The 14,082-nt window shown below is 47.3% G+C and overlaps 1 protein-coding gene across 1 annotated transcript in view; it reads right to left on the bottom strand.

The window, feature by feature from the left end:
* The window catches only part of ACOXL (acyl-CoA oxidase like), a 349,740-nt gene that overhangs the window by 45,921 nt on the left and 289,737 nt on the right, over window positions 1-14,082 (bottom strand). Inside the window, exon 17 of the mRNA XM_064572203.1 lies at window positions 11,228-11,298. Within this exon, the coding sequence (XP_064428273.1) occupies window positions 11,228-11,298 (71 nt within the window). The remainder of the gene's footprint in view (window positions 1-11,227; window positions 11,299-14,082) is intronic.

Raw genomic sequence — 14,082 nt, 5'->3', positions numbered from 1 at the left:
AGGAGTGCAATGGCTGGGTCATAGGGTAGCTCTATTTTTAAATTTTTGAGGAACCTCCACACTGTTTTCCAAAGTGGCTGCACCAACTTGCATTCCCACCAACAGTGTAAGAGGGTTCCCCTTTCTCCACAACCTCTCCAACATTTGTTGTTTCTTTCCCTGTCCATTTTGGCCATTCTAACTGGTGTAAGGTGGTATCTCAGCGTGGTTTTGATTTGGATTTCCCTGATGGCTAATGATGATGAACATTTTTTCATGTGTCTGTTAGCCATTTGTATGTCTTCTTCAGAGAAGTGTCTGTTCATCTCTTCTGCCCATTTTTTGACTTGATTATTTGTTTTTTTGGGTGTTGAGTTTGAGAAGTTCTTTATAGATCTTGGATACCAGCCCTTTATTTGTAGTGTCATTTGCAAATATCTTCTCCCATTCTGTGGGTTGCCTCTTTGTTTTGTTGACTGTTTCCTTTGCTATGCAGAAGCTTTTTGTCTTGATGAAATCCCAAAAGTTCACTTTTACTTTTGTTTCACTAGCTTTTGGAGATGTATCTTGAAAGAAGTTGCTGTGGCCGATGTCAAAGAGGTTACTGCCTATGTTCTCCTCTAGGATTTTGATGGATTCCTGTCTCACATTGAGGACTTTCATCCATTTTGAGTTTATCTGTGTGTATGGTGTTAGAGAATGGTCGAGTTTCATTCTTCTGCATGTGGCTGTCCAATTTTCCCATTTACAATAGCACCAAAAACCATAAGATACCTCAGAATAAACCTAACCAAAGAGGTAAAGGATCTATACTCTAGGAACTACAGAACACTCATGAAAGAAATTGAAGAAGACACAAAAAGATGGAAAAATATTCCATGCTCATGGATCGGAAGAATAAACATTGTTAAAATGTCTATGCTACCCAGAGCAATCTATACCTTCAATGCCATCCTGATCAAAATTCCAATGACATTTTTCAAAGTGCTGGAACAAACAATCCTAAAATATGTATGGAATCAGAAAAGACCCCGAATCACCAAGGAAATGTTGAAAAAGAAAAACAAAGCTGGGGGCATCACGTTGCCCGATTTCAAGCTATATTACAAAGCTGTGATCACCAAGACAGCATGGTACTGGCACAAAAACAGACATATAGACCAATGGAACAGAATAGAGAACCCAGATATGGACCCTCAACTCTGTGGTCAAATAATCTTTGACAAAGCAGGAAAAAACATGCAGTGGAAAAAAGACAGTCTCTTCAATAAATGGTGCTGGGAAAATTGGACAGTCACATGCAGAAGTTTCTCTCTTTTTAAAAGATTTTATTGCAAGTAATCTCTACAACCAATGTGGGGCTCAAACCCATAACCCCAAGATCAAGGGTCACATGCTCCACTGACTGAGCCAGCCAGGTGCCCCTAGATTCAGTTAATTTCTATTGTTCTAGAGTAATGTCTTTCCTTTGTCCCCTCCATCCTACTGTTGAGACCATCTATTGAGATATTTGTTTCAGTTATTGTATTTTTCAGTTCTAATATTTCCATTTGGTTATTTATATTTTCTATTTCTTTGCTGAGATTATTTGATGAGACTTTCTATTGTTTTATTTATTTAAGCATGTTTGTAATTACTTTGAAACATTTTTATGATGTCTGTTTCAAAATCTTTTTCAGATCATTTAAACATTACTCTCATATCAGTGATTGCCTTTTTTTAATTCAGTTTGAGATCCTCCTGGTTCTTGGTATTATGAGTGATTTTTTACTGACACTTGACCATTTGGGGTATTATGTTATGAGACTCTGGATCTTCTTTAAACCTCATTTTAGTGAACTTTCCGTGATACTGCCCCCTCAGTGGAAGGGAGGCATGTACTGCAGCCATTGTTAACAGCCAAGTGGGGCAAGTGTCCCCTGTTACTGCTGGGTAGAGGTGGGTAGCTCCCCATGAGGCCTCCTTTGATAACCACCTTGGCTGGGAGGATAGGAGTCCCTCATATCTACTCTCTACATGTCCTCCCCTGATACCACTGGTGTCATTACCACTGGGTGGTGGTGAAAGTCCTGAATTTCCACTTGGCCTTCTCTGACACCACCATAGCAGGAAGGGGGAGGGGTGATTTGTTACTACGCGATGAGGAAGTCCAGGCTCCCTGTGTGTTTCCCAAAGACACTGCAGTGGGGTAGGGGTGAGATCTCCTTATTGCCAAGTGGAGAAGAAACTCCTAGTTCCCTACTAGGTCTCCTCTGACCAATCCCAGTGGTGAGGTCACATTCCCTCTTTATGGTCTAGTGAGCAGGGAAATCTATATTTCCCATAAGGCTTTTCCCAGCATGGATGAAGGTGGTCCCATTGATTTTTCTGTAGGTATGGCTGGATTAGAGCAATTATTGTCTACAAGTTTTCTGTCTTGCCAGGCTGGCCCTTTTCTGGTCCTTTAGCTTTTGGCTAGAGTAAGCTTTTTTTGGGGGGGGTGGGTTCTGTTCTTGTTAGCCCTTTCCAGGTTTCCAGCTTCTTCAGCTCCAAATATAGGATATATGAGGCATAGAGAAAATCCAGGGGACTCCCACCACATCATTCCTGAGGTCCCTAGCTGGTCTGCTTTCAGTTTTCTTATGCTAGTTTTATAACTAATGTCCAGTGTTTTTAGTTGAAATTATCAGAAAGAATAGGGATGAGTTTGTCTGCTTCATCTTCCTGGAAGCAGATATCTGCATGTCTGCACATGTCACACAGCTGAGACTCTCACCCAAACTGAGAGTCCTTCACTTTTAACAATAGGTTTGTTCACCTCATTTATATAATTGGTCCTAATCCTGACATTCAGTGTTATGTTTTCTGTGAAAGCACTTTCACAAATAACATATCCATCAAACTATCATCAATAGGCTATTCCTAGTTGTCCTTCCCATCAGGCAAGGCTTTCAAGAACACATCAAGTTGCTTCATCCCCTCCTGTTCTTTTTACACTCCTGGAAGAGACGAAGGTGGAAGGATATTCTTAAAGGTGAACACATTCCATCTGGAGAACTTGAGAAGAAGCAGCAGGTGGCTGACTGGTGCCTTCATGCTGGCTATTTTCCTGGCATTTTTTCCAAAACTAAGTTCCTTTTTCCTTCTTCCCTTTCTCCTTTGGGAGTTGATCTAACTAAACTTTTTCTTTCTTCCCCATCTCAAAGTTGATATCCACAGGGTGTGTGTGTGTGTGTGTGTGTGTGTGTGTGTGTGTGTGTGTGTGAGAGAGAGAGAGAGTAGACTTAAGAACATTGTAAAATTAACCAAAACCAGAGTGGCTAACATTTAGAAAGGGTAAGAGGAGAGTTGAGAAGGTGCAGGGAGCAGAAATCTTTAAGTCTCCAAACATGTCCAGTTTTTAGTCAGGCTGCACACTTGGTCGGCCGCAAGCAGGGCAGCTGGCTGTGTGGGAGAGCTGAGTTTTGCCACCTTCATCAGAGCTGTCCGGCGTGACTCCCACATAACTTTAGTGCTAATGTCTACTTCACCGTGGGCTGGGAAATCTGTCATCCCCTGCAGCCACTCCATAATTCTGTTAATGTATGGTAGCCAGCATTCCTATCACTGAAAACCCCGATGGAATTTCTCCATATTCTGGGTAAGTCAGTCAAGAAAAGTCTCCTGGGCACTTCAGTGTCTTGACCTCTTTATTCAAACAGTAAAATAACAAGTTTGGGCTGGGCCCTGTTCTCTCCTCTCACTTTAGGCCCCTAGGGCCAAATTTTGCTCTCATTTTCCCACAGATAGCTTTTACCAAATCCTTCCATTTCTCTTATTTGTCTCAAGTGATTTCCTCTTCTGCCCTCTGCCCTGTCGTCTAGAACAGCCTGGAATGAAATCTGCCCCCCAGAGCTGTGCAGGGAAGAAATGGAGGGCAGAGTGTTTGGGGAGGGACCCACCTCCACACGTCCTGTGCCAGACTCACAGGGCCAGAAATTCCCAGAGGGTTATGTTCTCCATTCTCGGGAAAGTCACTGCTTTTCTGAATGCTGGGATGTCTGCTTTCCAGCTGGTTCCTCACTTAGATATTTATTTAGATGCTTGACAAAGAAGTATCAAGGGGGCAGAGCAGGTGTAATGTTCTCACAAACTGCTGCCATCCATCCGTGTGATCGTATGATCCTCTTAGGTGATCAGGCACATGTCATGCTTGCACCTGATGACATTAGCCTGGAAAAGCATTGGTCCATTTCCCCCAATAGGAGAGCTTTGTATGAGTGTGAGTGCTGAGCTTTGCCACATTCCTCAGACTCTCAGATAGCAGAGCAAGTTCTTTTACTGTAGGACAGGGAATCCCTCTGCCTTTTTCCTCCTAATTTCCCAATAGCCATCTCATGCTCATAGAGCAACTATTAGCTGAGGATGGCTTCTGCTGCATTCCCTCTCAGAGATGCCTCACTCTGACATTAGCCTTTGGAAGTGAGGGAAGACTTCCAAGCCAAAATAAGGAATATTGAATGGTGTAATTCCAAGATAGCTATGGCATAATGAGGAAACACGCACAGCACAGTAAGAATGGAAGCTTCTGGCTACCCCTCCCCTGGAGAAGCAGCTGTCTGGGCCCCCTACTTTGGCAGCCAGCTCTCAAGGCATGCATCAGTGCACCTGAAACACTCTATAAATGGAAAGCTCAGAACACAACTCACATTGACCCCACCAGTAAGCACAGTGGAACCCACACAGTTGGTTAAATTTAATTTCCTGCGGAGCCATAGAGACTTAGCTCAAATGCTACCTCCTCCGAAGTCTTCTTGAAGCCCATGTTGAGTTGGGCACCCCAGCTGAGTGCTCCGTTAGCAACCTAAATTTCCTCCCTCTCAGTGCTTAGACCACCCCGACATGCTTGCTCTTTGGGGTGTAAGAACTACCTGTCACACCCTACTAATCAAGGAGCTACCTGAGGATGAGGGCCAGGTCTTACTGATATGAGCATCCCCAGTGCCTAGTATGGTGACTGGCACAAAATGGGCCCTCATAAATGTTTACGAAGAAGGATGGTGACAGGCATCTGCAGAGAATCACCAACATAACCCTTCTGTTGACTTAAGGTAAAGCCTGAGATGCTCTTATTAGGTATTTGTTCCTTTGAGTTAAAAAGTTAGTCCTATGCACCAAAGATCCCTTTCCACAATTTCATGGGGCGGGGTAACTGTCCCTGAGATTGTGGGGGGTGGGTTTGAGAGGAGCACTGCAGAACCTTAGCACAGACCTGGAACTTGTGATGAGAGGACCAGGATTGAAGGTGGGGGGAGGCATTCCAGGGCATCAATTGTCTTAGAGGTATGGGCATGAGAGAAAACCAGTTACTGCCAGAAGACTAGGCCTGAAACTCGATTTCTATGGCACTAGAGGTTCTGTTCTCTTATTAAATATAAAAAAATAGAAATATATCTTTTCAAGTGAGCCAGGTACTAGAAAAACATAACCTGGCACATAATAGGCTCTTGTGGAACACCTTATCTTAGAAACATCGTCAGCCACGTGCTCACATCTGCCCATGAGGCACTGGCTTGCAAGGAGCAGAGAAGGGGGCAGGAAATGAACAGGGGATATGGACTGAATTTTGACACCGGAGACCACTGCCACCCGTCACAGTCTGTGCTCAAGGAATTCAAACAGGGCTTGACTCGATTCACCCCGGACTGGGTTCAAAAATGCAGTCAAGCCCCAGATGAGAGCCCTTTTCCTTCTGTGTGGGAGGCCTGCTCCCATGACCAGGCCCAGATGACTGAGCAGTGGCCATGGGCATGGGGGGTGCATACGTGGGATGTTTGCTCCCACTCATTGCTCAGGGGCCCAGGCCACTCTCAAAGGCAAAGGCCTGTGAGAAGGTCTGTGGGTATTAAAAAGGCCCCCTGCAGCAAGAAGGACATCAGAGTCCTCCCTGCACTTGATGGGAGGTGCTTATAATTAACTCTTGGCTGCTAGGTCTGCTGCTTAAACTAGCTACCACCTACACATGTTGAGAAAAGGAAGAAAGAGCAGTTAGAATGCAGGAAAAAGGGAAAAACCCCACCTCGCCCACTTGACAGGCTCAAACTGCCGCTGCCAGCCGCCTGTGAAGCAGGGACAGTCCCCTGCAAAGCCCTGCTCAGATACTGGGGTTGCCGTGGCGAGCACCCCATCAGGGCTGGAGGTGCAGAACCCTTCCCTACCGTGCAGAAGCGCACCCAGAGCCCCTGCAAGGATGTGTTGGCCATTCCTGAAACTGAATGGCTCAGTGTCTGCCCCTTGGGCCAAGCAACATGGAGGGGAGTGGGTAGAGTAAGGAGGGGACTTTAGGAGAAGTGAAGCAGAAAGAATCTTTGTGACAATGACAACTTCAGAACTCTAGATAACCAGCCTGCTGGGTGTTTCTAAACCTTCTGAGGGGAGGTGAGTCAGTGGAGCGGTCATGTGGAAAATCCCCTTTCTCCTCAGTGCACGGCCATTCCCGTGCTAAGGTAAGCCCTCATCCCCACCAGGCCGGGATCCCATCAGGCTAGGAGAAAACACCCGTTTCTGGGAAGGAGCTGTATTTGTGTAAACTGGGAGGACTGATGGGTTGGGTCATGTCATTCACTTGACAACTTCTGGTTTCCCAGAAGGACTCAAGTTTGTCCAATTTGCTGGCACTTCATTAGACAGAGAAAGGGCCCGATCTGGCCAGACCACAGTGCTGTGGGGACATGGGGGAGGGAGGCTGGGCATCCCTCCATCCACATCTGCCCAGTGTCCCCTGTGTGCTTTGGGGCAGCATTCATACTTGGAAGCTTCCAGCAGCACTCCTGCCAGCCCAGCACACCTCGGGTCCGTGGAGCCTTCCTGGGGCACCGTTCTCGGCAGGTTTGCTCGACCTCAGCCTCAGCACCTGGCAACTGTGCCCACCAACTCCGATGGGCCTGTGCACGTGCCAGCCGGGCAGCCAGCAGATACGACAACTGCTCTGCTTGTGTCCTCAGACCAAGGGATCGCCCGCCGTGGCACGGGCAGTCTGCCCCCTCGGCCAGCCTGCCCCCTCGGCCAGCACTCCACCGAGGATGGGCTGGGGCACTCATGGCTGCTGGCGCAGGAGTCCTACCAAAGGTCTGCAATTTGGGGAGCCAAGATTCAAGATGTGCTATTTATTTTCACGCAGGCAGCTTAGTTCTTGTGACTGTTTTCTGCAGTAGATGTGGTCTGATATCGGACCCCACCTACAGAAAGGGCCACCTTATCTTCACATGGTACATCCTAGCCAGAGCGCTGAGGCAGAGAGGCTAAGCCAGGCTGCAGTGTGAGGAATGTTCCAGGCACTCGCTCAGCATCACTGGAGTGGGGAAGGCTGATTCTACTGCCTTGCCCCAGTTATAACAGATCAGCCAAAGCTTCTTCAACGAGCTCTTGTCTCCTGATCTGGGGGAGCAGCATTTCCCGGGAAATGGCCACTTTCCCCTGAACATCCTTCCTGCTTTTCCAAGGGAAGCAGGGAGGCACAGCAGGTGATTGCCTCAGGAAGTTTTTGTCCCAGTGAGGATCTTCGCTAGGGCTGTTGTCTCCTACCCAAATTGGAAATGACTGCTGCCAGGTGTGTAAGAAACTCCCTGGAGGACAGAATGAGGAAGTGTGATCATTTATGTTTGATTTAGAAAACGAAGGTCCAAGTGCAGATTGGCAGCAAGAGGTCTTTCTTCTTGCCAATTTCCATCACTGAAAGGAGAGCACAATTTTTAAGATGTGACAGTTGTGGGGGGAGTGGGGACAAGGAGCATCTGGACCAACTCTGAGAGCGAAGCAATATGAGGCAAGCTTGAGCCTTTGACTGAGGGAGGGACTTTTGGATTTGATTCAAAAATAGGCTAACCAAACGCCCTGGTTTGCCTGGGATAGTCACGGTCTCTGCCAGCCACCCAAGTTTAATTTTCAGCAGTGCCCCCTTTCACTTTAAAAAAAGTCCAGATTTGGCTGATAAGTTCTATGATCACCCTATGCCAAAGGAGAGAGAGAGAGTGCTATGGCTGGAAATGAATCCAGAAGAGTGACAAGTAGATGGGGGATTCTGAGAAAGTTGATTTTGCTGAGCCTGAAGGAAAGAGGCAGGCAGTCGAGGCCGGCCCATTCTCAAGTGTGTTCAGAGACATAGGCTTGTTGGCCATGTCCAGGCATAGATTCAAAGAGTGTGGATGCTGGAAGGGTCTCTGGCGGGTCATCTAATTCATTTCCTCTTTCACCACAAGAGGACACTGGGCTAAAAGAGATAGAAGTGACCTGCCCAAGCTCACACCTGGGTTCCAGTAGCATGGGGACCAGCCTTGCGCCTGGAGGGTCAGGCCCAGGTCCTCTGTTCTGGGAGAGAGGGAAAGGGATGGCTCTGAAAGATGCTGTGGAGGATTAATCCTGTACTTCGTGAAACATGGCCGCCTCAGAGCCAAGGGAGCCACAGGCTGTGCCGCGGATCTGAGGCTGAGGAGGGAAGACGAAGACACGTGAGGTTCAGACCTGCCGGGCACGAGTGGGTGTGGGGCTGGAGCTGAGGGGTAACGGGGCTGTCCGGGGCAGTGACCGCAGAAGACCGAAGAGACTAAATGGCCAGTAGAACTAAGAACGAGTGAAGAAACAGGTACATATGGACATGAATGGGGTCACATAAGTACTTTATAGAATTGAAATCTTTTCTTTGGTTCAAATTATAGCGAAATCGCACAAAAAGGCAAACCCTAGTGACCGCTGTCTTATCCCTTGGCACGTCTTTCCTAGTCCCTCAACACGGGTGCAGTGGTGGGAAAAGTCTAAGTCAGTAACAGCCTTGACCTCTACTTGGTAGGTGAGGAAACTGAGTCATGAGGAAGCCAGCTCCCTTCCATCTCATGGTCCTCTTAACAAATGGGGTGTGTTTAGGAACAAGCCACAAGAGCGATTCTACCAGACAAGCCACAAGAGCGATTTTGTGGTTTCACTGCAGTTTGACCTCCCATGTGGCTCTGGTGTGGTGGAGGGGGTGAGGTGGTAGACTTTTCTGTGAATCTACTCATCTGGATGGAGGTCCCAGGAAGAAGCCCAGCTTGAGGCTCCAGAGACCTGGCTTTCTGTTCCCAGTTCTGCTGTCTGCTAATTAGCGGTGTGAGGGTGGGGAGTCACTTCTCCTCTCTCTTCTACTCTTCTTGGTTGTCAGATGAAGGCTCTAGATACAACAGCACTGCATGCAAATATCATTCAAAAAAAAAACAAAAAACCCAGCGTATTTGGTTCAGAGCTATAGTTTTTGCCTCCAACAACTTGTCACCCAACGAAGTTGAATTAAATATTGAAGTTTGTTGCAGATCATCTTCAAAGTGAAGAGCTCAGCCCAGTAAACATATAGTAGACTGTAAGCTGGTTGTAATCAAAATGATCTCCTGTCACCCTGAGCAAGTTCTCCCACATAACATCTACAAAAATCCTGCACACCATTGTCACACCCACGTAGTGCTCTCTGATACGTGACATTAGAAACCTCAATCCCCTGAAAAAAAAAATCATAAAATAGTTTCAGTATATATGAACTGAGCACACATTTTGTTCAGTGAAACTTCTTTGATGATGCCTGTTCAAATACCTGCAAATATTGAGAAAACACCCACAGACATCGTCCTTGGCCACCCTGGTACATTTTGCAGAAACCAACAGGGAAGACAGAAAAGACTGGATGTCCCTGGAGATCATGCACATTCCAGGACACCTCAGGCTATCTTAACCTTCCTCTGCTACCTGCACCTGCTAGTTTCTGAGTCAATGTTCCAGAGAAGCCAGGCTGTGGCAGTAGGAGAGTCAGCAGGGAGGTGAGAAACTGAGAGGAGAAGCAGGATTTGGTGGCAACTCCTTCCACCCTCTTGCTAGAGACGTAGAGAAGCTCAGAGTCACTGAGGCATCCCACGTCCCCAGCAGTACCAAGCAGCACACAGGAGTGTGTTTGGCACACAGAAGCAACACTAGACAGAATAGGAAGGAAGGGCTAAGAGGTTCTGTGCTCTTGTCACCTTGAATAGTGACCGGGGGTCAAGCAGTGAGTGTCTGGGGCCCAAGAGCCGCTTCAAGGCCACAGAAATACAGGGAGGAAAGGTCCTTGGGGAATAGGTGTCAGGTCAGGAGACTGAGAACTAACTGTGAAAAACCTCAAAATACTGAGAAAAGCTCGTGTGCATGACTTGAAGCCGTTCAAAGTCGTCGTAGCATACCCAGGACTCTGGTGGAGCAGGTCTCCCACACAAATCCATCATTCGGTATCAGCACTTCTTTATTATAAAATTAACATCACTGAAAGCTTCGAAAAAAATAAGGCAGACCAAAAATATCACACCTTAGGCAAATGAGTTGGAAATCCCTTATAGTGACGCCCTATTTTTTCCACCCATCTCTAAAGTTGGAGGACACCTGGTATGGTGTTTAGGTAAGAGATACAGCTCCTGGACCACACGGTTTCCTGATGGTACAGAATTGAAGTGACGTCATGGAAATGCATATGTCTCAAGGTCACTCTAAGTATGGTTTCTAGGTGAAAACATGAGTCTTAGTCATTGGTGGAAAGGTGTTTGTGTGCCTTCGTGACCTGCTGGTATCCATGGCTCTCTGCCTTCCAAGGCAAAGTTTTCATTAAATTCATTCAGGCTACTGGCCAAGTTTTCTCATACTTTGGGCTCACCTGGAGGTATAACCTAAATGTAGGTTATACCACACCTGTGCCCCTTTGTCATTCAGAAGGAAATAAAACAACTGCTACCCAGAAAGAGCGAAGTTTGTCTTCCGCTCAAGGGCAAGGAATCTATGACATAAGATGCCCACTCCAGTGGTTAATCTGAACAGTCTCATTTGTGTAGCGTTCCCCACGGTGACGAAAGCGAGGATGTGGCAGACACAGAACGTATGGAATCCTTTGTCTTAATTAAAAAGTACAGCGAGAGTCATGGAATTTGGCCAAGCCTCATAAATCTGCTCAAAGAATCAAGATTCTGTCAGATAAGCTTAAATAGAACCAACGAGGCCCTCTGGAGAATTAAAGAGATTCCCTGCTAGTAGCTGACACCCACTCTCCTGTCACTTTGCTGCACCCCACGGACGGCGGTTGTGCTCATTAACCAGCAACCCTCCTACCCGCCGATGACAAGTATATCCCCGCGGAGCCCAGAACTCAGGGATGATAAATTTACTCCTGCTTGTAAAAATGAAACTCTCCTCAGGGCAATAAAAGTGCGGCGAGCCTTTAAGGAAATCAGTACTTTGTCTGGTAACCTACCTTCATGAACAAAGACTGGTCCTCTTGGTCAGGACAGCTCCTCACTGCCAGGCAGAACTGCTCTAACGTAACTGGAAGGGAAGAAACAGGAAAGGTGAATGACCTCCCTTCTGCCCCCGAGCTCCTCTGGTGTGGAGAGGAACATGGTAGTTATAACAGATACAGGGGGCATGCTACTCCCCATCTTTCCCTGGTGATGGGATAGATAGAGCTCTCCCTGTCCTCGGAGTGGGTGACTTCTGCACCACTGCGAGCTGGGATGACAACATCAGAGCACAGGGTCATGCCCATCAACCGAACTCTATCCTAGACCTCCAGGAGGTCCTGCGTTCTGCCACCAATGACCAGCTGGTCCCCCGAAGACCACACCAAATCCCTGTTTCGTGTGATCTCCATTTAGAGAACCACCTGCTTTTGTAAATTTGGCTGTGGTAGATTTTCTGTCTCAGTCTTCTGTCGTGATTCCCATGAATTTAAGGCCTCTCTTGGTGTGAACATGATAATGGTCCCCAGTGTTGACTCAAGCAAATCCCCCAAACTCCCCTACGTATTTCAAGTCACATTTCCCCAACCATCCTTCTCCAACAGAATGGCAGAGAGAAACTCAGGAAAGCTCACAAAAACAGAAAACAAGAACCTTTTAACGATCCATTTAAATTGGCCATGAAAGCTCTAGGAATATTAATTTAGACAATTTACAGAAATCACATTCCCTTTCTCTGTCACGGTGGCCTGGCTCCCATCAAAAGCCCACACAAGTGGGCACCCCCTTTTTATTTTGGTCAAACAAAACTCCAAACCACACACTGCCTTCCCTGCACACTGTTTTGACTATATTACTTCACTTTTAAAAATGCTCCCATGAGTCCCTACCACCCTCAGATTTAAATCTACTTGTTTAACAGGCATTAAGGGTTTAACTTAGTCAACCATCTAGATGAGCCTATTATTTCTAGACTCAGAGCAGTGTTCACTCTCTACCTGCCATAACCTTTCACCACTGTCTGCTGGGCACAGTCCCACCACTTGCGTTGGAGCAGAGCAAAGCCCAGCCCTCCACCGGAACCTTGCAGGCCTGCCATCCAACCGTTCAAAGTCACTGACCACCTGGGGTCCAGCCCAACCTCCACAGAGTCCACAAAAGTGGGCAGAGCTACACCCAGTCTCATGACTGAGGGAAGGCCTCATTCCATTGTTCTGACCCCAAGGATGTCTGGATGTCATGTTTACAAAGACAGATATTTTGAAGAGAATTATATTATCAAGAATGAATTTTCATCAAGCGTTGTCTGGGTAATTTTTTTGTGTTGTGTTCAATGTTACCTAATTACTTAACCTAATGTTAGGTAATTACCTAACCTGATGTTACCTAAACACAAATCTTTAGACAGTTTCTATCTATGACTAAATCACTCTATGCAGTTTTAACTTTTATCAGTTGTATCTTGTACTGATGATTTTTTCCACATCTAAATGTTTGCTCTGATCCAGTCAAAGTGTGCTCAGAACCTAGAGAGGGGTCAGGGTTGCCTGCTTTACATATATATGCCCGCCCAGTCATCAACGGGCTAAAACAAATAGTAATTACATAGAATCTTAAATTATTTTAAACAATCAAAAAATTTTACAAGAGTTAAGAGTTGAAATACAATACTTTCCCCATAAAAGGAGCTCAACAGAAACTCAGCTCGAGATAAGAACCCGGGCTAGGCTGAGTTCATACGAATGCTTTTGCTCTCACCGATTCAAAACACCCCCCACCGCCATGGAAGACTCTGGAAGCAACAACCCCTCTCCCTGAACATTGTCATCGGCTCTGTTTTGGTGTGACAAAATATTGAACTCTATTGTCTGAGGATGAATCAAGAATAATCTACAAATTCAGGTGCTAGGTTTTCTTTAGACAACCTTTTTTGAAGGTGGCTATTTCATTTGGTAAAGGTTTATGCTGTGACTTGGAATCTTCCTGAGCACAGGCCATTGGAATCTAAACCCTTGCTACTTGCTGCCTTGGGGGGCTCCTGGATTCTTGCCCTCACCTCTCCTCCTCTGTGGTGACCCCAGTGCCATACCTCCAACTGTCTATGGCTGGACTCCACTGTGACACTTAGTTGTTCACAAGACGTGGCAACCAGGCACGACAGCTGTTTCTTTGAACCAGTGGACTTCCATACCCCGCCAACCCTTCCCTGAATTTCCCCATTTCTGTGGTACTGTCATCCACCAGCCAGTAGGCCCAGATCTCTGATTCTTCCTTCCCGTCACTGAGCCTCCTAATGCTTCTTGCACAACGTCTCCCCGATGCACCCCTTTCCCACGGCCCAGGTGCCACTTTGACACTGCATAATGCTTCTGCCTCGCTCCCCAACCTGGATGCCCCGCCCCCCTCTCCTGGCCCTGTGGCCACTGCTGCGCCCACAGGAAAACTCGCACTGCCAGGGCTCTGCCCGCACCTCCTCCCCTCTGCATCTCAGCCCCTCTTCCCTGGTGCAACCCCCGCCCCCCGCCCCCCGCTCCCCGCCGCCAGCTCCTCGCTATCATTAATCCACGGCTGGGTTCCTGGCCACACGATCCACTCTGTCTTCTTCCCATCTGCTCAAACCCTACCCTTCTGGGCCCAGCCAGTCAAGGCAAAGTCAGACAGACCTCACGCGTGGTCTTTACCGCCACTCCCAGCCACATGTTCTTGGACGAACTACATGCTCTCCCTGAGCCTCAGTTTCCTATAGTCACCTGTGGAGACCAGCGCCTGCCTTGTGGAGGTGGTGTGAGGGCGAAAGGAGTGGCCAGAGGCCAAGGCACAGTGTCAGGCACGGCATTGGCCCCCCCACTCTGCACCTCGGAGAAGCTTTCTC

Source organism: Mirounga angustirostris, unplaced genomic scaffold (genome assembly GCF_029215605.1).
Source record: "Mirounga angustirostris isolate CCGP_5_RB_7025 unplaced genomic scaffold, mMirAng1.0.hap1 SCAF_10, whole genome shotgun sequence".
Classification (NCBI taxonomy): Eukaryota; Metazoa; Chordata; class Mammalia; order Carnivora; family Phocidae; genus Mirounga; species Mirounga angustirostris.
Note: the sequence above shows the minus strand (reverse complement) of the source record. Positions and strands in the feature narration are given on the sequence as shown.